The sequence below is a fragment of the Chrysochloris asiatica genome, unplaced genomic scaffold (genome assembly GCF_000296735.1).
Source record: "Chrysochloris asiatica unplaced genomic scaffold, ChrAsi1.0 scaffold00041, whole genome shotgun sequence".
In the NCBI taxonomy this organism is placed as follows: domain Eukaryota; kingdom Metazoa; phylum Chordata; class Mammalia; order Afrosoricida; family Chrysochloridae; genus Chrysochloris; species Chrysochloris asiatica.
The window spans coordinates 7,308,014-7,330,288 of record NW_006408559.1 but is presented as its reverse complement, the minus strand read 5'-3'; the positions used below and the strand labels follow the sequence as shown (position 1 = coordinate 7,330,288).

The 22,275-nt window shown below is 43.7% G+C and overlaps 1 protein-coding gene across 1 annotated transcript in view; it reads right to left on the bottom strand.

Moving 5' to 3' along the window:
• Positions 1–3,464: 3,464 nt before the first annotated feature.
• The window catches only part of EXOC4 (exocyst complex component 4), a 947,076-nt gene continuing 928,265 nt past the window's right edge, over positions 3,465–22,275 (bottom strand). The window contains 1 exon segment of the mRNA XM_006861146.1: positions 3,465–3,702. Within this exon segment, the coding sequence (XP_006861208.1) occupies positions 3,465–3,702 (238 nt within the window).

Below are 22,275 nucleotides of genomic sequence, written 5' to 3'. Positions count from 1 at the left end.
CGCTGCGCCATCCAGCACCTCCACAAGTCACGGGTCCTTCATCACTCTCAAACCTCGCTCTATTACTGAAATTCTTTCCTGGTGTTTGCGTCTTAGCTCACTTTGAAAGAAATTCCCACCTTCATCCCAGTGGCATTTGCATCTCATTACACTCCTGGTAATTAGCTCTCTCATTACACCCCCTCCCAGTCGGAATAGGATCTTTTCTTTTCAGGTGTCAACCCCGGTGTGCGGTGTGCATCTTACTTACACTTCTTCAAGATTCCAGAAAGCCCTTCCGCCTCCGCCAAATTAGGACAACCACTTCCAGCTGTGTACACTTCATTACAACTTCCATTTCAGAAAAGGACTCCGCTGTATTTCACATCTGGTCCCGCGCTTATTAATTACGTACTTCATCCAACAACTGTGCCTAATTAGGACAAAGTCGAGACCTTTGCTGAGCCCAGCCATTCTGTTTCCCTGTTCTTGGTAGCTCATTACCTTCCTTCCAAATTAAGCCCAATTTGTTTTACAGCTCTGCCACATTAACACAATTGTTCTCAGGTGTGTGTACTTTAGCCCACACTTTGCTTTTCAAGTACAATCGTGTTGATGGGGACTCGCCTGAGTTTTACTGCCTGCTTGCTAGGAGAACAGTTACTTTGTAGGTTCTTGACTACACTTGTGTTCAGCCTGGGGTTCGACTCTGGTCTCTGCGTAGTCTTTACTGTGACTTTCTGTGCCCTGTTCCAGGGGGTGGCTGGAGCTGAGCCTCAGAGCCCGGGCTGAAAGTGGGGCACAATCAGATCCCACCCCAAGCCAACAGGAGAGCAGAGCTCCAAGCAGAACAGCAGAGGGTTGACTAGAGATTTCAGTCCTCAGCCCTGTGAGCTGGCTTCCTACATGAAAAGGCAGTCTTGGCGGATGGAGTGAAAACATGGACTGGGGAAGGAAAGTTCAGAGCGGATGTTGTATAAAGCCAGTGAGTGTGTACGTTCCACCCAAGGGACCATCATTTGCTCATCGTCCCATGTCACCTAACCCATAGAAGGCAATTGAATACTTTTGAGTGAATGAATGAATGTCTCGTTAGTGCCGAGAAGTTCACGGCTGTGACTTGGCAGTTGGGCCATTGGGTTGGCTTGCTAACTTGACTTTGCTGTGAAGGTTTTCTCCTCTAGCCATTGTTGTTAAATGCCATCGGGTCAGTTCCGACTCGTAGCAAAACTGTATAGGAGCACTTGGTGAGCTTGAACTGCCAACCTTGTTCTCAAAGGGACCTTGCGGTCCAGTGCTTTATCCTATAGCACCATACCAGGTCCCCTCAAGCTATTGTTGTTGTTAAGTGCCATTGAGTTGGTTCCGACCCATAGCGACCCTGTACAGGGTTTCTGAGGCTGTATATCTTTATGGGAGCAGAAAGCCTCATCTTTCTCCCGTGGAGCAGCTGATAGTCTCGAACTGCCAGCCTTGTGGTTCGCAGCCTGATTCGTAACCACTACGCTACCAGAGCTCCTTCCCTCAAGCTATTAGGGACATAAAATATTGCCTGTCAGGCTTAGAGGACATTCGGACAAGGATGCAGTCCTGGGGAGGGCAGAAATTCCAGGTTAGGGAGGGGTCTCACTGCAGGTCCTTTGTGACCGTGTCAATGTTGGAGAACTCACACTGGGTCCTTCAGAGTGTGGAGACAATACTTGCTTGGGACAGTGGCAGTTTGAGGATGGCATCATTGTCTAATCAACAAGGAATATATAATCTGATGTGAGGAGTGATGAGTTCTAGATGGGCTATACATGAAACACCCCAGGAGGCAGTAATAAAACCAGGTGACCTACTGCCCACAGGTCATAGCCTTGAAAACCCAACAGTGCAGTTCTAGTCTGCACACACGTGATCACCATGAGCTGGAATTGACTCAGTGGTAAGCACCGCCACCAAGTGAGCCTCTGCCTAGTGTGGTCTCTGACTCAGGCCCAAGTGGCCATCGGGTGTATGGGGGTTGGAGTCCAGTCTCACTTAAAGGCCGACAACAGGACTGTCCTCCTCTCTGCTTCTGTCCCCACATGCAGAGTGTCCAGCACACACTAGACTCTCAGGAATGTTTGCTGAAGAAAGAATACAAGAAAAATGGCACAGCGTTAAACTTCCCTAAAACAGTTTTGAATTTTCTGTGCTTCCCACTAGTTGTACAAATGGGTGTAAAACTTCAAGCCTTCAGTGTGAGGCATGGCCACATGCAGTTAGTCTCCCCAATTTGCCTTCCTGTGTGTCTGCAAGAGTATTCCCATCTGCTCTGTCAACCAGAGGCAACAAGAGCATTTGGAGACCAGGGGCCAGTGATGGCGCAGTGTGCCTGCTAGGAGAGCAGTGAACACTCACACAACTGGAGAATGTTCTGGAAATGCGCCCAGCTGGAGGTTACATGAGGGAGAAGTCCTGTCCCCTCATGCCTGTCCTCAGCTGGACTACTTCCTAAGGTGCGGCAGACCCAAGGGCTCATGAGGAAGCTACGTCGGCATCCATGTTTCCAGTTAAATAGAAAGTTTCTGACAACCATGTTCTCTTGGAAAGGGGTCGAATCACATCCCATGTCTCCATTTTTGTCACTAATTTGATGGCTCTTGGTTTTGATGCAATGGAAATAAAATGAAAACACAGCCAACCAACAATAACATGTGTACCAGTTATAGCATACATGTAAACCTCTCTTAGGGACTGGGCTAAAAGGACTTTTCTCCCCTCACAGCCGGGTTTTCTTAGTTAGGGAAGTTTGGGGAAATAACAGTCAGTTGAGAACTCATTTATTTGATCTTGGCAACAGAGACAAAAAGCAATGCAAATACAATTCATTCTTTGGATTATACACTGACAAGGCTTAGAAAAATCCCTACTGCTTCCGTAATAAGGTTTACCGTATAGTCTTCGGATGAGATGGCTTAGATAAACATCTGTTTTGTATGGATTGGTGTTGGAATTATACGTATGTTGGATCATGAGCGAGATATGAAATGGTAATTATCCCTTCACTTTTCAGAGTCCAGCAATTTGACACACCTTCCTCCTTGTCCCACCCTCATCCCCTTGGAATAGACCACATTAACCATCGAGGATGAATCCACACACTTTGTACTGCAAACTTCCTGTAGGGTTTATGAAAAGTCAGAGCTGAGAGAAAAGGAGCCTTGCACCTGCTTTCTGCTAAGACATCAGCGTAGTACAACTGAATCGCAGCTCAGAATATATCCATTAGATACTAAAGAATCAGAAATTCCAGCGCCCCCCACCCCAGCTGCAGTGCCCCCACTAAACAGTCCTTGGTGACTTACACCTTCTTTCTGCTAAGACATCAGCTAGCACAAACTGAGTCGCAGCTCAGAATATACATACCCATCGCATACCAAAGAATCAGCACATGTGACTAAGGAAACAAATTCCAGGCGTGTCCCCCCCCCCCCCCCCCCCCCCCCGCCATGCCCCCACTAAACGGTGGTTATCTTCTTGTCCTTGGTGGCCTGCTTGATGGCAGCCTGCTCGCAGATGATCTCCTTGAGGCGCTGTAGCCTCATGTTCTGGGTGGTCTGGTCCCCGACCCCGGTCTGGCTGCGGTGTAGCAGGGTCAGGGCATGGATGTACTCCAGCTCCGTGTACTTCACACCTTGGTCCACAACCAAATTCAGGAGCTCATCGGCTGTGTTGTACAGCATCTCGTAGTACTGCCTGAGGATGCAAGACAGACATGGTTCAACATCTCCTCATCACCAATATCATTTGAGAAGTGATAGATTTGCTGGTGGTAAGGTCACTAGTTTATCTACTCAGTAAGATGTTTACTGACCCTGGGGCCCTGTGCTGGACCCTGGGCCCTGAGTGGTGAATCTGGACATGGTCTCTATCCGGGTGACAAACTCTGAACAAGAAGTCTCTGGAGACCCAGGGGTTCAGTCCACACTAGACTCTCCTTGTTTAGCATTGATCTTAGGTGGTCCACAGAAAAGCAGAGAGGCGGGGCTACGTGGCCAACTATGGGCAGTATTGCCTACAGCTTTGGTCTCTCCCTCCCTCCCTTATACGTTGGTGGCTCTGTGAAACACGTGACCTTCTCCTCCATAACTGAGACAGTAATGTATAGGCATGCCTCATTTTATGTTTCACATATATGGTTTTGTTTCATTTTTAAACAAATTGGAGCTGTGTGTCAACCCTGCAACCCAAAAGTCTAACAGGACCATGTTTCCAATAGCATGCACTCACTTCACGTCTCTGGGTCATGTTTTGGTCTTTCTCACATTTCAAACTTTTTCATAATGCTATTTATTGAACATCAGGAGTCGTGGTGTGGCTCTGTGGGTTAATGTGCCAGACTGCAAAGCCGTTTGAACAGCAAGGTTGGTGGTTCAAGCTCACCAGCTGCTCCTCGGAAACCCTATACAGGGTGGCTATAGGTTGGAACTGACTCGACGGCACTTGACAACAACAACAATTGAACACATTCTCTGCTTTTAGCTAAGATCCATCTGATGCCAGCAATACTATCCCTTGTCTGAATCGGGCTTGAACCTCTGGCAGTTCCCGCTCCGTGGACTGGTACAGCAGTCTGACTATGCTTGACCACGCAAAGGCTTTCAACTGTGGATCATGGCAAGCTCTGAACAGCACTGCAGAGAATGAGTATTCCAGAGCGCTTCATTGTGCTCCTGAGGAACCTGTACATAGACCAAGAGGCAGTTGTTTGAACAGCACATGGGGACACTGAATGATTTTAAATCAGGAAAGGAGGGTAGCCAGGGTTGTATTCTTGCCCCATACTTCTTCAATCTGTACACTGTGAAAATAATCCAAGAAACTGGATTATATGAAGTAAAATGTGGCATCAGGATTGGAGGAAGACGTATTAACAAACTGTGAAACAACAAACAGATACAACTTTGCTTACTGAAAGAGAAGAGGACTTAAAATAGTTTTGGAGGTGATGAAGATCAAAGACCACAGTCTTTTGTATGGATTGCACCTCAATGTAAAGAAAACAAAAATTCTTACCATAGGACCAACAGATAAGTGGAGAAATGATTGAAGTTGTCAAAGACCTAATTTTCTTGGATCCACAATCAAAGGAGCTCTGGTAGCATAGTGGTTACGAATCGGGCTGCAAACCACAAGGTCAGCAGTTCAAAACTACCAACTGTTCCATGGGAGAAAGATGAGGCTTTCTGCTCCCGTAAAGATTTTCAGTCTCGGAAACCCTGTACAGGGTCGCTATGAGTCGGAACCGACTCCACAGCACATAACCAACACCACCACAATCAACACTCATGGAAGTAGCAGCCAAGAAATCAAATGACATATTGCATTAGGCAAATCTGCTGCACAAGACCTCTTTGAAGTGTTCAAAAGCAAAGATGTCAGTTTGAGGACTAAGGTGCGCCTGACCCAAACCATTGTATTTTCAATAGCTTCATAGGCATGTGAAATTGGACACTGAATAAGGAACCCTGATGAAGAATTGATGCATTGGAGTTATAGTGTTAGAGAAGAATATTGAAAGTACGATGAACTGCCAGAAGAACAAACAAATCTGTGTTGGAAGAAGTACAGCCACAATGCTCCTTAGAAGTCAGGATGGTGAAACTTTGTCTATCATACTTGGGATGTGTTATCAGGAGGTACCAGTCCCTGGAGAAGGACATCATGCTTGGGAAAGTTGAGTATCAGTGATAAAGAGGAAGACCCTCAACAAGATGCCTTGGCAGCAGAATGGGCTCACACTTAACATTGGTTGTAAGGATGGTGTAGGAATGGGCAGTGTTTGGTTCTGTTCTACATACGGTCACTATGGGTAGGAACTGACTATATAGCACCTAACAACACCAACATTGCACACAGAATATCAATCCACGGTTATGGAGTTGGTTCCAACATGGTAGGGATCCGGTTAGACTGGGGAGTATGGGGAAAAGGAGAGTCATGGGAAAAAGCAGATGAAGACAGAAGGCAGAGAGCTTAAGCTTCAGGCTAGGACTTTAGGCCAAATGAAGTCAATAAAGTACTCCCTGCTCCTGTCCTCCAAGGCTCTGTTGACAGTAGAGGCACCGTGCTAAGTTGTATTTCTGGAGGACTAAGGTGACAGTGGAGTGTGGAACGATCTGGGTGCTGGAGACGAGAGCAGTGTTACAACAGGAATGTGCACCAGACTGACTCTCCGGTGCAGAGAGAAGATGGAGATGGGCATCAGGAAATGAAGATGACTACTAGCTGTCGTAGAGCATCATAGACCATTAGTATCCCTCAGTGGACCACTGTGCTCCGAGACTATAGCCTGCATGGCCACTCCAATGACACAGCCAACAGCCTCATATGAACGGGAAAGTTAGACAATGCAAAAGGAAGACTGCAGAAAAATAGATGCATTTGAGATATGATTTGAGAGAGAAATATTGTAAGTTCCATGGACTGCCAAAAGAACCAACAAATCTGTGTTGGAAGAAGTACAGTCAGAGTAGTCCTTAGAAACCTGGGTGATGAGACTTTGTCTCTCATACTTGGGGCCTATGACAGGGGGGACCAGTCCCTGCAGAAGGAAATTATGCTTCGTATAGTGGAGGCTCAGTGAAGAAGAAGGCCCCAACGATATGGATTGGCACAGTGGCTGTGACAGTGGCCTCCAACATAGCAACAGCTGAGGATGGTGGAGGACCAGGCGGTGCTTCACTCTGCTGTACACAGGGGTGCTATGAGGTGGAACCGACTCTGCAACAATGACAGGTGCTGCAAACAGTTTATACTGGACTGCTAACCTAACGATGGGCAATTCATGACCGGTGTATGCATCTACATTTACCAAATGGAATGAGAAGGAATTGGGACTCGTGTCTTTCAGGATACAAAAGACTAGTGGTCCTTAAACTTTAAAATGATCCAGGGAGCCTATGAAAGTGCAGATTCCTGAGGCTCTAGCCCCAAATCATTCTGATTCCCAAAGCCTCTGAGTAGCCAGGAGTTTGAGGGAGAGTCTGATCCCGAACAGACACAGAAATACTCCCGTCTCCTCCAGCTAAGGACCTCAAAGCATCAGGGAAAGCTACAGCCGCAATATGTGGTTCCTTTCACAGAGATTAAATGAGAAGAACTGGGCTTCTTTATATTATGAGGCTGGTATTTTCATCGTTTATCTTAAGAAGTAATAATGAACCCATCAAACCAGATAAATTGGGTTTCTTTTGAAAACCAGGATGAATTGTTTCCAGGGATACTGGCTGGTTTTCTGCAGAGGCTGTTGTTCCACGCTGGGAGAAAACAACAAAACAAAGATGCCGCGCCTTCAAGTCCTGGATCTTCCAGAGTGTTAAGTGATAAAGGGCATGGTACTTAAGTCTTTAATGTTCACTATCCTCTGTGCAATGTAGACCTTTATGAACCCCAGGATGACACACTAAAGTGGACTGAGAGACTAAAAGAGGCCTCAAGATCCTCGACTGAACAGTGTCACAGAATTGCAGAGCTGAGTTATTAAACAAAATTGATGGCGTATTTTCTATGGTTAGGGAAGAAAATTTCCCATAACCACGATGATATATTAGATCATAAAGGAACATGAATATTTAACAACAGAATGAAATTCATTCATCTTTCAGACTGCTACCTAGCAGCAAAGATGACAAAATCAGCATGTTGTTGTTAGGTGCCATTGAGTTGGTTCTGATTTATAGCGACCCTATGGAGTCCTGGCATGGTGCTGTGGGTTAATGCGCTGGACTGCCAAGTCGTTTGAACTGCAAAGTCAGTGGTTCAAGCTCACCAGTCACTCCTCAGAAACTTTATACTGTGTCACTATGGGTCGGAACTGGCACTTAACAACAACAACATGTACAACAGGACAAAACACTGCCGATCTTGTGCCATGCTCATAATTGCTGCTATGTTTGAACTCACTGCAACAATTTAATGAATTCATCTCATTGAGGGTCATCTTCTTTTTCAGTGACCCTCTACTTTGCCAAGCATGATATTTAGTCACTCCTGATTAAACATATCCAAAATATGTCCGATTAAGTCTCCTATCTTTGCTTCTAAGGAACATTCTGGTTGTACTTCTTCCAAGACAGATTTGTTCATTCTTCTGACAGTCCGTGGTATGTTCGATATTCTTTGCCAACACTTTAATTCAAATGCATCATATTTTTTTTAGTCTTCATTATATATAATCCAGCATGGACCCTGAAAATACCATGGTTTAGGTCAGGCACACCTTAATCCTTCAAAGTGACATCTTGCTTTTTAACACTTTAAGAAAGTCTTCTGTAAAAGATCTGCCCAATTGCAAGATGTTGTTTGATCTCTTGACTGCTGCTTTCATGAGCACTGATTGTGGATCCACGTAAAATGAAATCCTTGACAACTTCCATTTTTCTTCTTCTATCACGATGTTGCTTAATGTTCTAGTTGTGGGGATTTTTTGTTTCCTTTTCGTTGAGGTATAACCCATACATAGGACTGTAGTCTTACATCTTCATCAGAAAGCGCTTCAAGTCTTCACTTCCTGTAGGCAAAGTTGGATCATCTACACGTCATAGGTCAAGGTCAACAAGTCTTTCTCCAATCCTGATGCAGTGTTCTTCTTGGATTATTTGTTCAGCAGCAGATTGAATAATTATGGAAAAAGGATACAATCCTGACATACACTTTCCTGATTTGAAACCACAGTTTCCCCTTGCTCTGTTCACGTGGTTACCTCTTGGTCTATGCACAGGTCCTGCCCGAGCACAATGAAGAGTTCTAAAATTCCCATTCTTTGCTATGAGATCTGTAAGTTGTTATGATTGGTGGAGCAACAATTACACTTGGAACTGGAGTGAGGGTGCTACAAGGACCATGTTCCCAAACTATACAATTAGAATGAGCTTCCATCACACACTCTGATCTGACACAGTGAACTAAATCCTGGAACCCATCTAGGAAAAAGAACTTCCCGGGACTCATTGAGACCCCAGGAAAACTCCAGGTTGACCTTTATCATCATAAATTAGGGTGCCAGTCACGGCCATAGGATGGCACATTTTATATTAGATGGCACTTTGTTTAGCTGCCTGAATGAGATCTTTCAACATGAATTTGATTTAGATACTTTCCAGGTCCTGACTTATAAGCAATTCTCCCTATAACCCCTAGTATCTAGACCACAGTGGAAGCCATGGGACGGATTCTTGTTCTGGATACTAAAGTGTCCCACATCACCATGATGGGTGGGATGTTCTGTGCAGATGTCCACCTCCCTGTGGTTTCCAGAGGGGCAGGATTAGAAAGGAGAGGTGGCTGGTGTCCCATAGACTGATCTCTTGTATGGTGACAACGTTTGTATATGTGTTTGCAAACATAATTTTCTCTGGTCGCTCTCACATTTGTTTTATCCATAGACTATTCTTCCCCTGGTTTTTCCTTCTTTATTTTCATGATACTACATTGCAACTCTCTCTCCCTCATTCAGTTCACCAAAAAACATTTATACTAGTAAAGATATGGAGGACATTTGGGGAGGCTGGACAGAACTTCTGTATAAAGTTGTAAAATAAGCTATAAAGTAAGCTATCTTCTCTGACGATAAAGTTAATGCATTTGTCCCGTGGAACATATGGACCATACAGACAAGACTAAACAGAAAAATTACTCTTATAACTCTAGCACAAGGACATACAACATTTTGGTATATTTCCTTCTAGGTGCCCCCTCACTCCAATTCATACAGTTTCTTCTCTATAATGGAAACATTTATGTCAAAACACAGTTAGAGATATGAGATGCAGGGCTTGATGGTGGCTAGGATAGAGGTGCAGTGAAGATCTCCATCAGCAGTAACACAGAATACCAGGCAAAGCGGTTTCAGGGCAGAGCTCCAAAAGTCTGAACCACATATATAGGAATATTTAAAAAATCTGAAGGCTTATAGCTAGTGGAACTTGTAGCAGATGCAAGAAATCTCGTACTTTTGAATCTGCCGGGCTCAGCAGCCCAGAGCCGACACCTTGGGTGAGATCAAATGGTAAGACCAAGCAGGGGAGCAAGCAGACCTGCCAGGGACTAACCCCTGTGGGAACCTCGGAGACAAAGGTGGACAATAGTCTTTGTTTGGTTTTGTTTTATTCTGATTTTTTTTGGTTTTGGCATTAGTTCACTGGCCTCTCGCTGTCTGCACACCTCCATTCTGGTGACTAGAGGGGGTGCATGAGTGAGTGGACACCCCCCACCCCCACCACACATGCACACAGATCCTTTCAGTGATTAGAGGGTCAGTCCCTGCTTAAAACCAAATAGCAGCTCAAAATGGCTACAGCTGACCCTGAACTGTTTTTAGTAGGGAAAAGGCCAGAACAGGGGTTGTGGAGCGGGAGAGAGTTTAAAAACAAAACAGGCCAAAAATTAAATCCTAGGCACAGCATCTTGAAATTTATCAGGTGGCCTTGAAAGAAGATATCAAAGTCATACTTATATTAGGCTACAGATTTTTTTTTTTTTTCCCTCTCTCTCTCTCCTCTCTCTTTTCTGTGATTATAGACTACAGTATCCAATATAGGTTTTTTTTGTTGTTTGTTGCTTTTTTTTTGTTTGTTTTGTTTTGGTTCCCCCTTTTACCTTTAGGGGGTTCTTTCTTTCCCTTTATTACTAAAGATGAAACAGTTAATTGCTGCCATATAGTCAAGCTATAATCACACCCTATAAAATCCCACAATCTAAGCAAGAACCAATACCAACTGCCATACACCAGGGAGGCAGACAACACCTATGAAAGTTACTCTGAGTTAAGCAATAAGAAGAGTGAATATGGAAGCCCACCTCCTGATCACATCTACCTAGAGGCAATCAGAAAACATGAAAAAAAAAACCAAAACACATGCTCAACTAAGTACTAAGGCCACAGCTAACCACTGAACATGTCCAAGAAGCAAAAGCAGATGACCATTTTAGCACATGTCCAGATCAAGATAAAATGTCTGAGACAAATGACCTAGAGGTAGACCTGGACTCCATTATAAAAGGAGGGCAGGCCTTGGAAATGCCTGAGAAGGAAGTCAGAAAAATTATTATAAAATATTTCAAAACACTTTACAATGGAGTTGAGAAAAATAAGGAAGAAGTCAGGAAAGTGCTACAGGAACAATCAAATAAGATAGAGACAGCATTGGAAAAAAATTGAAAACCTACAGAAAGAAGTCCAAATGTGTTGCAGACCGTGAAGGCCTGGTCAGAGGTTCGAGGCCCTATAGGCCCGAGTGTAACAGATCTGGCCACCTGGCAGTTAATAACAAATTATTTTTATTAATTGCAGACATGAAGTCCTTGAAATACACAGATAAATGTAATATTTACCTAAAAGTCAAGACTGTAAAATTCTAAACAGGCAAAGTTCTTCCCTCAGAGAATTCATTCAAAGTAAATTGGGTGGCTCCTTGGTCTGTTCCAAGGACAATAGGAATGCCCTCCCTAAAGTATTTCCAGGTGCTGCCTATTCACCCAGGCGCCTCTTTTCCTGAAGAACCTGGGCTGGGCAGCCGACACAATGGGAATCCTCTCAATCCTCCTTTTCCTCCCTCCATTTGAGGCTAGGTGCTAAAAGGTATGTTAATTAAGCTTGAGAAACCAAGTTGCGGTAGTGAGATTCGAACCTGCAAAGTATGATGTAAAGTTGCCTAAATGTCTGGAAAAATAAGATTGACAGCTGTATTTTGTTTTAGTCCCCTCCTAGCTTTGTGTAAAGTACCTCCCCTAAATAAAAGGAAGGCGCAGAACGAATCCAGGTGCATTATGACTGGTAAGGCGTGTGTTACAGCATGCAAGGGGCACAGTCCAGCCTTGCAACCATACTGCCTGTTTAGCTAAGATGTTTACTATGCAGGATATTACGGCCTTCGTGGCTGAGATGTTTGCAATGCAGGATCTGCCTGATGCCAGTCCAGCATTCACTCTGGTTTTGGAGTGTCTCTTTGTCTCTCTCTTTGTGTCTCTGTGTCTCTTTTGCTATCTCTATTGCCGCTGGATTTCCCCTCCTCGTGAACCAAACACTCGTGAACAACACAACTATGTCGAGGCAAGTCTCTGGCACAAATGATTAATAATAGAATATCAGAAATAGACAATACACTGAAAGGGCAAAGGAGTGGAATTGAAGAGATGGAAGCCAGAACTATTGAGGTGGAAGACAAATCTTTCAATACTACTAAGATAGAAGAGCAAGCCAGAAAAAAGATAAAAAACTCCAAAGAAAGTCTAAGATTCATGTTGGACAACATGAAGAGGAATAACTTAAGAATTATTGGCATTCTGGAACAGGAAGAATCACATAAGTCGACAGAGGAGATAGTTGAAGAGCTGCTGGAAGAACATTTCTCTAACATCCTGAAAATTGAAAAGATGAGCACTTAAGAAGATCAATGAACCCCAGGAAGGATCGACCCCAAAGGAAAATCACCAAGACATATCATAATCAATCTCTCCAAAATCAAAGATAAGGAGACAATCTGGAAAGCAGCTAGGGAAAAGAGAAACGTTACATACAAAGGCAAGCAAGTCAGATTAAGCTTGGATCTCTCAGCAGAAACCATGCAAGCAAGAAGGCAATGGGGAGACATATATAAAACCCTGAAAGAAAAAAACTGCCAACCAAGAATCCTTTACCCAGCAAAGCTATCAATCAAATACGATGGTATAATCAGAACATTCCAGGATAAACAGAAGCTAAGGGATTTTGTCAAAGCCAACCCTGCACTATAAAGCACAATTAGATACTTAGGTTGTTTCCAATGACAAAAACTCTCTTTCCTGAGGAAAGATTTCCAAAATGTAGAATTAGTTAAAAGGTAAGCAGATTTCTTGAGCAATCTTGGCAAAGCTTCAAATTGCTTTCTAGAAAAGTATCAATTTAACCTCCTACCCATGGACTTATGACAGTGCCTGTCTCCTATTTTTAAACATTATTGTAATTTACATGACAGTAAGTAGTTTTCCAGCTATTTAATGGGTTTTGAATGTATGTAGGTATGCAAGTATGTAGAATAAATTGTTTCTTTTTTCTTCTGAGAGTTGGTGTCCTCATTGTTTCTCTTGAAAAGCTCTTTGTGGGTTTTCATCGACAAAAGCAAGGAGAGATCTTTTCTCCCACCCCTGGTTCTACCTCTACATCTCTAGAAGCTCCAGAGAATGGTTCCTGTTCTCCTATTTGTAAATTGAGGGACGCAAGCCCCACTGAAGCTAGTTATTCCCTAACCCACAGCAACTCTCCCACCTGGTACTGCAGGCCTTCCGGAGCACCTGGGTTTGGGGTGCAAGGAACTGACAAGGACGGGCCTCAATCCTAGGGGAAGTTCACCCCTCAGTCTCCATCTGTGTGATGACATTAGGACCCTGAATGGAATCATTTAGTTTTTCATTGTTGTCAAAATATATCTAACACAGCACTGGTCAATTTAATGTTTTGCACAAGTACAATTTTGTAATATCTATGACATTAATTGTTGTGGAGCCTTCAAAATTGCTTATTGTTGTTGTTCAGTGTTGTAGAGTCAAAGTGAGAGCTGCTGAATTTCCCATCACCACTACTTCCTGGTGTGGCATTGTGGGATAATGAGTTTAGCTGCAAGGTCGGTGGTTCAAATTCACCAGATGCTGCTCGGAACCCTATACAGGGTCTCTATGAGTTGGAATTGACTCGACAGCCCTTAACAACAATTACTACTTCCTAAACAGTGACTCCCCCTTACAGTGGTCTCCATGCATTTGCCTCTTCCAGCTGTTTCACAAAAGGGAGATCCTACAGTATTTGTCCTTTTGTGACGGACTTATTTCAATCAGCATCAGGGTTTCACAGCTGACCCATACTGTGGCATGGTCAGAACCCCAGATCTCTTTAATGGCCGAGTAATATTCCATTGCATGTATTGCTCCACTTTGTTTATCTATTAAGATTGAGAGTTATATTTTTAAAATATACAACTATGCCTTAAGCTGTGTTTTAGAATCTGCCAGGACTGTAGTAATAAAAATAAGGGCTAGCTTGCAGGTGGAGTCTTGGTGTTGCACTGGAGGAGAAGCATTGGACTGCTAACTGCAAGGATGGTGGTTCAAACCCACCAACTGCTCCTCAGAAACCCTCGACAGGGTTGCTATAAGTTGTAACCGACTTCACGGCCCTTAACAATAAATTTTAGGTGCATTAACACACTCAACCCTCAAAACAACTTTGAAATAGCACTCCACTATCCACCCACCTAGTACTGATGAACAAACTGAGCTTTAGAAGGTAGAAGTGAGTTTTCAGAGGTCTTGAAACTAAGGATGAGAAGTTGTACTAACTCAGTACCTTATGCCAGAAATGTCCAAAAGTCTAAAAAGTCAAATGACATATTGCAAAGGTTACTTGTATAGTGAATGTATGTTTTAGTCATGGTTTAGAAAATACAAATTAAATTAAAATCACACACTGACTCAACTCTCTTCCATTGTGATGGAACAAGTCAGTATTGTGACCATTCAGAATCCACTTAAACACACTGCAGTTATATTTGAGTAACACTGGTTTCCATCTGGACATTTAGAGTGCTAGGGTAAATACTGAAATTGTGCCATAAACTCAGGACGTGATTCAGGAGTTCCAGGGAAGATTTTTTTGACTTTTTCATTGTGCCATTTCTCCTTATTACTCTTCCCTCTGGTCCCTCCAAGCTGGCCAAAGACACCGCGACTTTGTTTTCCTAAAGTCAGCTGCCCTTCTGCCTCATCACTTCCTTGGGGAAGCGAAATAATCAGATATTTTCATTGTAAAGACTTTCTTTCTCTTCTTATCTTTCTAGAGACAGAGGTAGGATTAATGTCAAATAGAGAATTAAGCAGTGAGGTGGACTTACTTAGTAACATTTTGAAAGAGAGAAAACTTCACCTGAACATAACTCGGATGAGTTCTCCAGATTATTTTTTATGCCAATACTGACAGCATTTTGAGCACTTAAAAAAAAAAAGCCCAATGGTAGATTGGTCTTTCACTTGTCGAGTAACCTTTACAGCTTGTATTTTCTCTGCCAACTCAATGGTACATACGGGAATCAGCAGGGTAATGAGAAGAGAGAGTAACAAGGATCTGGAAAATCCATACGCTAGACCACCATCCCATAAATAACTGAGAGGTGGCGAGATCAGAAAGAAGTAAATATTCTTGAAATCAACCAAACTCAGGTTCTGGTTAAATCTTCGATTCCCCTCTAACTAGCTAATTGAACCTGGGCAAACATTATCAGGCCTTTGACCTTTCATTTCCCAGGTGAATAACAGGTCACAGCAGGTGCTATTTAAGCATTTTGGGTTTTGTTGGTGGTGGTGTTAAGTGCCAACCAGTCTGGAAACCAACTCATAGCAACCCTACGCACAACAGAACAAAACATTGCCCAGTCCTGCACCACTCTCACGGTTGTTGTTACACTTGAGCAGATTGCTGCCGCCATTGTGCCAATCCACGTCATTGGGGGTCTTCCTCTTTGTCGCTGACCCTCCACTTTACCTAGCAACGATGTCCTTCTCTAGGGATTGGTCCCTCCTGACAGTATGTCTGAAGTATGAGAGACAAAGTCTGGTCATCCTGGCTTCTAAGGAGCACTCTGGCTGTACTTTTAACACAGATTTGTACTTGGTACTTTTATGCTCAGTCCATGGTAATTTTAATATTCTTCTCCAACATCTTAGCTCAAATGCATCAATTCTTCTAGGGTCTTCTTTATTCACTGTCCCAACGTTCACAAGGATATGAGGCTATGGAAGATACCATGGCTTGGGTCAGGTGCTCCTTAGTCCTCACACTGACATCTTTGGTCTTGAATATTTTAAATACTGCCTAATGCAATATGCTATTTTGATTTCTTGACTGCTGCTTCCATGAGTGTTGATGGTTGACTTAATCAAAATGAAGTCTTTGACAACTTCAATCTTTTCTCCATTTATTTTAATGATATTTATTGGTCCAGTGGTGAGGATGTTCGTTTTCATTACACCGACGTGTAACCCATATCGAAGGTTTAAAAATATATATATATATTAAAGCATTCCCAGCTGTGTTTTTTTTTTTAAATCAAGGGGCTTCCATTAGAAGTGGTGTGTGCTGATTTTCCTCAAGAACTGGTAGGCAAGATGCAGTAGCGACAGCTTTGAAAACACCCTGCAATCTTAGCTCAGATGTACTTCCCACACCTACCCTAAAAAGGATGGTAATTCCTGTGTGTCAGAAGAATGCATTAGTTTATTAAAAAACAGAATATAAACTGCTCCCATTTGTCTTACCTTTCAGAGGGCTTAGCATTTATTACGGGCATGATTAAAAATCCTCATTTGAAATGAGTTGATATTCTTTCCCTTCCAGGAATGAGGAAACTAGGAAAGTGAAAGACTTTTCTGAGAGTTCATGGCTGAATTGGACATCTGTTGAATGGGACGAGTTCCTAACCCTCCTCACAGCACATGGGGCAGGGTTCTGTTTGGACCAGGGCTCTGGAGGAGAGGAATCAAGTCTGACATTTATAAATGACATCATGCTAAGATTTCCTCAGCTAGCGGCAGCAGAACATTGTCCTGCAGGCGACAGACACCTGGGAAGCTCTTGCTTTCAGGGCTGTGCATGTCTTTTTGATCATTAGCCTCCACCCACACATGCTTTACCTGACATGACACACACCTACACACCACCATCCTCTTCCACGTGCTGTGTTAACAGCGCAGCTACTGTTTACTGACTTGGTTCTGAGACTACCATGCCTTGTCAGGACCGGGGGTGTCTTGCCTGGGAGAATTTAAAAGCTAAAGTAAGCCAGCGGTATATACTTCTCTCAAGAATGTCTCCGGTCATTTTTGATGGTTAAGCAGCCAGAGCGTTGCTTTAATTTTCTGCAGAAAATAGGAGTTGTTGCTAAGTGCCATCGAGTCCGTTCCAATCCATAGCGACCCTGTATAGGGTTTCCGAAGAGCAGCTGGTGAGCTTGAACCACCGACCTTGCAGTTCAAACGGCTTTGCAATCTGGCACATGAACCTACAGCGCCACACCAGGACTCCAGAAAATAGGAGGAGTTGTTAAGTACCATGAAGTTGATTCTGACTCATAGTGACCCTGCACAGGGTTTCTGAGGCTATGAATCTTTATGGGAGCAGAACGCCTCATCTTTCTCCCGTGGAGTGGCTGGTAGTTTTGAACTGTTGACCTTAAGGTTCACAGCCCGATTCATAACCACTACACTACCAGAGCTCCTTAGAAAATAGAAGTACAACCACTCAAAACAGACAAATTCCCCTGAGACGCATCCCTCCCGCCGTCTGCAGTGATGACACTCTTCCAAGCTCAGGTCCAGGCCCTGGAGTGGAAGAACATTTCTCTTCATGCCCTCCATCCGGGCTGACTCTGCTCCCCACCTTTAGAACACATTCTAACTTTATAAATAGAGGTTGGCATTTCTGCCTCAACCTTCTGAGGTATCAGAGGTCACTGTCTGGTCTATCCAAGGTTTTCTTCTACAACAAAGGCGGGAGGAGGATTTACAATGTAAATTCAGCCCAATTAAAACTGTCTTTCTTTGCTCTGCTACCACCTTTGGCCCAACCCCATTTGGTGAATAATTCTTCAGTCCATTAAGAAGTCTGCTCCACTCCTCCTCCCATTTGGAGAGTTCTAATAAATATTGATCAGGTGCATTTGTGTTTGCACTTGCCAAAGCAATTCTGATGGATTCATCTTCTGATGATATCAAATAATGAAATATGAAAGAGTGAATAGAATTACCTTCTTGTTCTGTGGTTTTTATTTAGGGCTTTCATTTTACTTTCATAATTGTGTTTTGTCTCAGATGCCTGTACATGCTCTTTTGATGATCCAAAAGGTGGGGTCTAGGTGAAGGAGAGCTAGCTATACAGTGCCCAGTATTACCTGAGGGAGTGTTTTCAATTTTAATAAAGAATTTATCTGATATCACTTTTGGGAGAAGTTCTCCATTAAAATCATAATTGATCCAATATCCCAGGTTGATAAAAGGACATAGTGCCATAGACTCCTTTGACCTGCAGGCTACCAAGTGTTTGCCAACTGGTGAGAGAGAGGATGAAGGATATTATCTTACATTGCTCAGATTGGCAATCTGGGAACCAGTCGTTGAGGTGGGAATAAAAACATTGGCTTTTTCCATTCTCAGTAATGAAATGGAATTGTTAACTTTTCATTAAATAATACAAAAGACTGCTTCAAAGGAAAACCTAACAGTATCATCACTAATATTAAAGAAGCTCCAAAAACACTTCAAATTCTAATGTAACATAAAAAGGTATAACCCTGGTTATATCTGTAAGAAGCTTATTTAAAAGAGAGAAAAAAAAATCCAATTTAGACCCAGATCTAATGCACGAAAAAAATAATCTGATCTTCGTAAGACCAGTGCTGGGCTTGCAGGACCCCCTACTGCCCTCTGCTCCTCTCTCCTGGCCCTTGAGAGGAACAAAGTTAGCGGGTCCCCAGATGACGGACAGAGACCGGAACTAGAATTAGTGATGGGATGGAGGTCAAGGGCTTAATGAGCATTGGATTCCTGTGTTTACTTCTGTGCTGTCTGCTGGGAGTTGGAATCAATTCAATGGCAGTAGGTTTGGTATGGTTCTTCGGTTTGTATTTGTCTGTTGGGTCACTATGAGTCAGAACTGAGTGGAAGGCAGTGGGTTTGGTTTCATTTGGTCCTTGTCTTCCTGTGAGTGTTTAGGGAGAAGGTCAGCAGGGACCGGCACAGACTACACAGCCCTGATGAGAAAATGTGCTCATTAGAGAGAGCATCAAGCCAAAGAGGCCAAGGTAATGGATTGATTTCATAGATGCCAGTTAGTTTTTCAAAGAGAACACCTAGACTTTGCTATTGACATGCCTGCACCTAACCGAAGTATAAGCAGGGGGCTCCGGGAAGCTGAATGGAGAGACCACTGCAATCATCCTCTCTGCTGAGGACCCAAGGACTCAAAGACTGTCACTCAGCCATCAAGCTCCCTGGACCTTCTGGTCCCAGGTAGTGACCTCACTCATCTGTCAGTTTGTCCTCTTGTGGTGGTTTGTATATTTCTATGATACAGGAAGCTAGCCCACTAGTGTTTCAAATACAGCACCTCCAGATTAAAACAGACCAGGAAGACAGACGTGGAGACACATTTCTAAACATTAGCCAGTGCAAACCTTATAGGGCACAGGATATTGTGGCCACTCTGACAGACTGACTTCAGATGGCCATCAGGAGGGACCGACTGCTGGGGAAGGACATCATGTTTGGTAAAGTTGAGGGCTGGTGAATGTGCAGGAACTCCTCAATGAACGCACTGACACAATGGCTGCAGTACACCAGCTACCACGAAGAAGGCCGGGATGGGTGGTGTTTCATTCCGTTATACAGAAGGGGCTTTCTTGACTTTGCTGAGATGGAAGACCTAACCCTTTAGAAGTGAAGGGCCAGGAAGGAAAGTGCCTGTGACAGGGGGACCTAAAGAATCAGGGAATTCTTTGAAAAATGTGAACCTATGCAAATCAGTAGGTTCTACTCCACATGGTGTATGTAACTGAACTCCTACACGCCAAAGCTACAAAACAGGCCACCTGAGATGCTAGTGCTCACCTGACACAGAGGAGTGTCAATGAGAAAAATAATGGACGAACCAGGAAGGAGCTCATGAAAATATGTACCCAACCCAGGAGGGTTTAGTGAAAGACCCAAGGACTCTGAAAAACCTAATGGACACTTTCAGAGAGCAGGTGGATTTGGTCACTGCGAGGACCACTGTGGTGGGTATACGTGGATGTGGATGTCAGTAAGTCATATACAATGTCTCTATCAAAAAAAAAATTATAGCTAGAAAATGGAATTTAATGTAAGTAGTTACCCAGCAGTGGAGCTCTGGTAGTGTAGTGGTTATGAATTGGGGTGTGAACCTTAAGGTCAGCAGTTTGAAACTACTAGCTGTTCCACGGGAGAAAGATGAGGCTTTCTGCTCCCATAAAGATTTACAGCCTCGGAAACCCTGTACAGGGTTGCTATGGGTCGGAATCGACTCGACGGCACTTAACAACAATAACAAAACCAAGGGTCCGTAAGAGGAAGTGCCCAGTGGGTGCTGAAGACTCTGGCTTTATTACCTATCTACCTTAATCCTTGATCCTAGCACAGGAGGGTTCTGGAAAGGGCAAATGCAGCTCAATGAGGATAGTGCTCTGAATAGCAACAGAGAAATGATGCGCAGAGTCCAGAGAACTGACAATTACAGGTAGCAAACAATGAAACAAGATTCATCTTGGAAAAATGTAAGTGCATTTTGTCTGGAAGAAATTCTAACCTCACCCATTCCATAGTTGGGAGGAACCTGAGAAGAGCAATGGCAGAAAGGCCAGGGAACCAGAACCTTTCTTACCTTCTGTGACCCAAGGAAGAAGCCCTAGTGGCACTGTGGGTTAAGCATTTGCACTGATAAAAGGTCAGCAGTTGAAAGCCACCAGTCACCCAAAGGGAGAACGATGAGGCTGTCTGCTCCTATAAAGATTTACAGTCTCAGGACCCTCTAGAGGGTCGCTAGGAGTCAGAACTGACATGATGGCATTGGGTTTGAGTTTCCGTAACAAAAGTACCGGAGTCCTGGTGTGGCGCTGTGGGTTAATGCACCAGACTGCAAAGCCGTTTGAAGTGCAAAGTCAGTGGTTTCCTGCTCCTAGGAAACCCTATACAGGGTCGCTATGGGTCGGAATCAACTCGACGGCAGGCACATAACAACAACAACAACAACAACCAAAGTACCAGTTACAGGACAAGGAAGTGGGAGAGTTACTGCCATTCTCTTACTTGATAGTTGTGGTTGTTGTTAAGTGTCGTTGAGTCGATTCTGACCCATAGCGACCAAGGAGCGGTGGTGAGCTGAAACTGTGGACCTTGCAGTTCAAACGACTTTGCAGGCTGACGCATTAGCCCACAGTGCCACACCAGGACTTAGGGATTGCTTAATGCCACATTCCAATTGACAGGCACTCAGCATCACATGGGATTAAAGGGATTGAAGATAAAATGTCAGTCCACTTTTTGCTCCAATGTTTAACGGTGAGCTTTTCCCTGACCATCTTACAGAAAATACAACTTCATCAAACTCTCATTTTACAGGGCTTTAATTCACTCACCCTGCCTAAAAATTACATTTCAATATATAAACTTTGCATATGATGTAACTCCCTGCTGACAAGTTGACTCTGATGGAAAGTGAGCCTGTGGCACAAAGCAGAACTAGCCTGAATGATTTCCCGAGCTGCATCCTCACAGAAGGAGAGGGTCTCACCTTTCTACCAGAGTGCGACTGGGGGCAGATTGTCAAGTGCCATCCAGTAGGTACCAACTCACAGGGACTCCCTGCACAACAGAATGAAACACCGCCCGGTCCTGGGCCAACCTCACAATCACTACTATGCTAGAGCCCATTGCTGCTGCCACTGTGCCAATCCATCTCGTTGGGGGGGTCTTCCTCTTTTTCTCTGACCGTCCACTTTACCAGCGACTGGTCCCTCCTGACAATATGTTCATAGTATAAAAGATGAAGTCTGGCCATCTTGGATTCCAAAGAGCACCCTGGATGCACTTGTTCCAACACAGATCTATTGGTTCTTTGGGTAGCCCATGGTACTTTCAATATTCTCCTCCAACACCGTAACTCAAATGCATCAATTCTTCTATGGTCTTCCTTATTCACTATTCAAGTTTCACAGGCATATGAGGTTATTGAAAATACCATGGCTTGGGTCAGGCGCACCTTAGTCCTCAAGTTGACATCTTTGCTCTTCAACACTTTAATGAGGTCTTGTGCAGCAGAGTTGCCTAATGCAGTATGCCGTTTGATTTCTTGGCTGCTGCTTCCATGAGTTTGATGGTTAATTTAATCAAAATGAAGTCATTGACAACATCTTTTCTCCATTTATATGGATGCTATTTATTGGTCCAGTGGTGAGGATTTTTGTTTTCTTTACATTAAGGGGCAGGAGTGGGGTTCAGATCACCCACTTTTTTATTAGCAGCAAACCACTTAACCTTTGTGTAACTAGGACAGGCCTGAAATTCTAGGTATACACATACAACCAGGTACACATATCCAATCTGGAACTAGTGACCTGGGTTCAAATCCCATTTTTGTCTCTTGATATTTGTATGACTTTGGGGGACGTACCAATCTCTCTGTGCCTTAGTCTCTTCTTCTTGTTGTTGTGTGCCGTGGAGTCGGTTCCGACT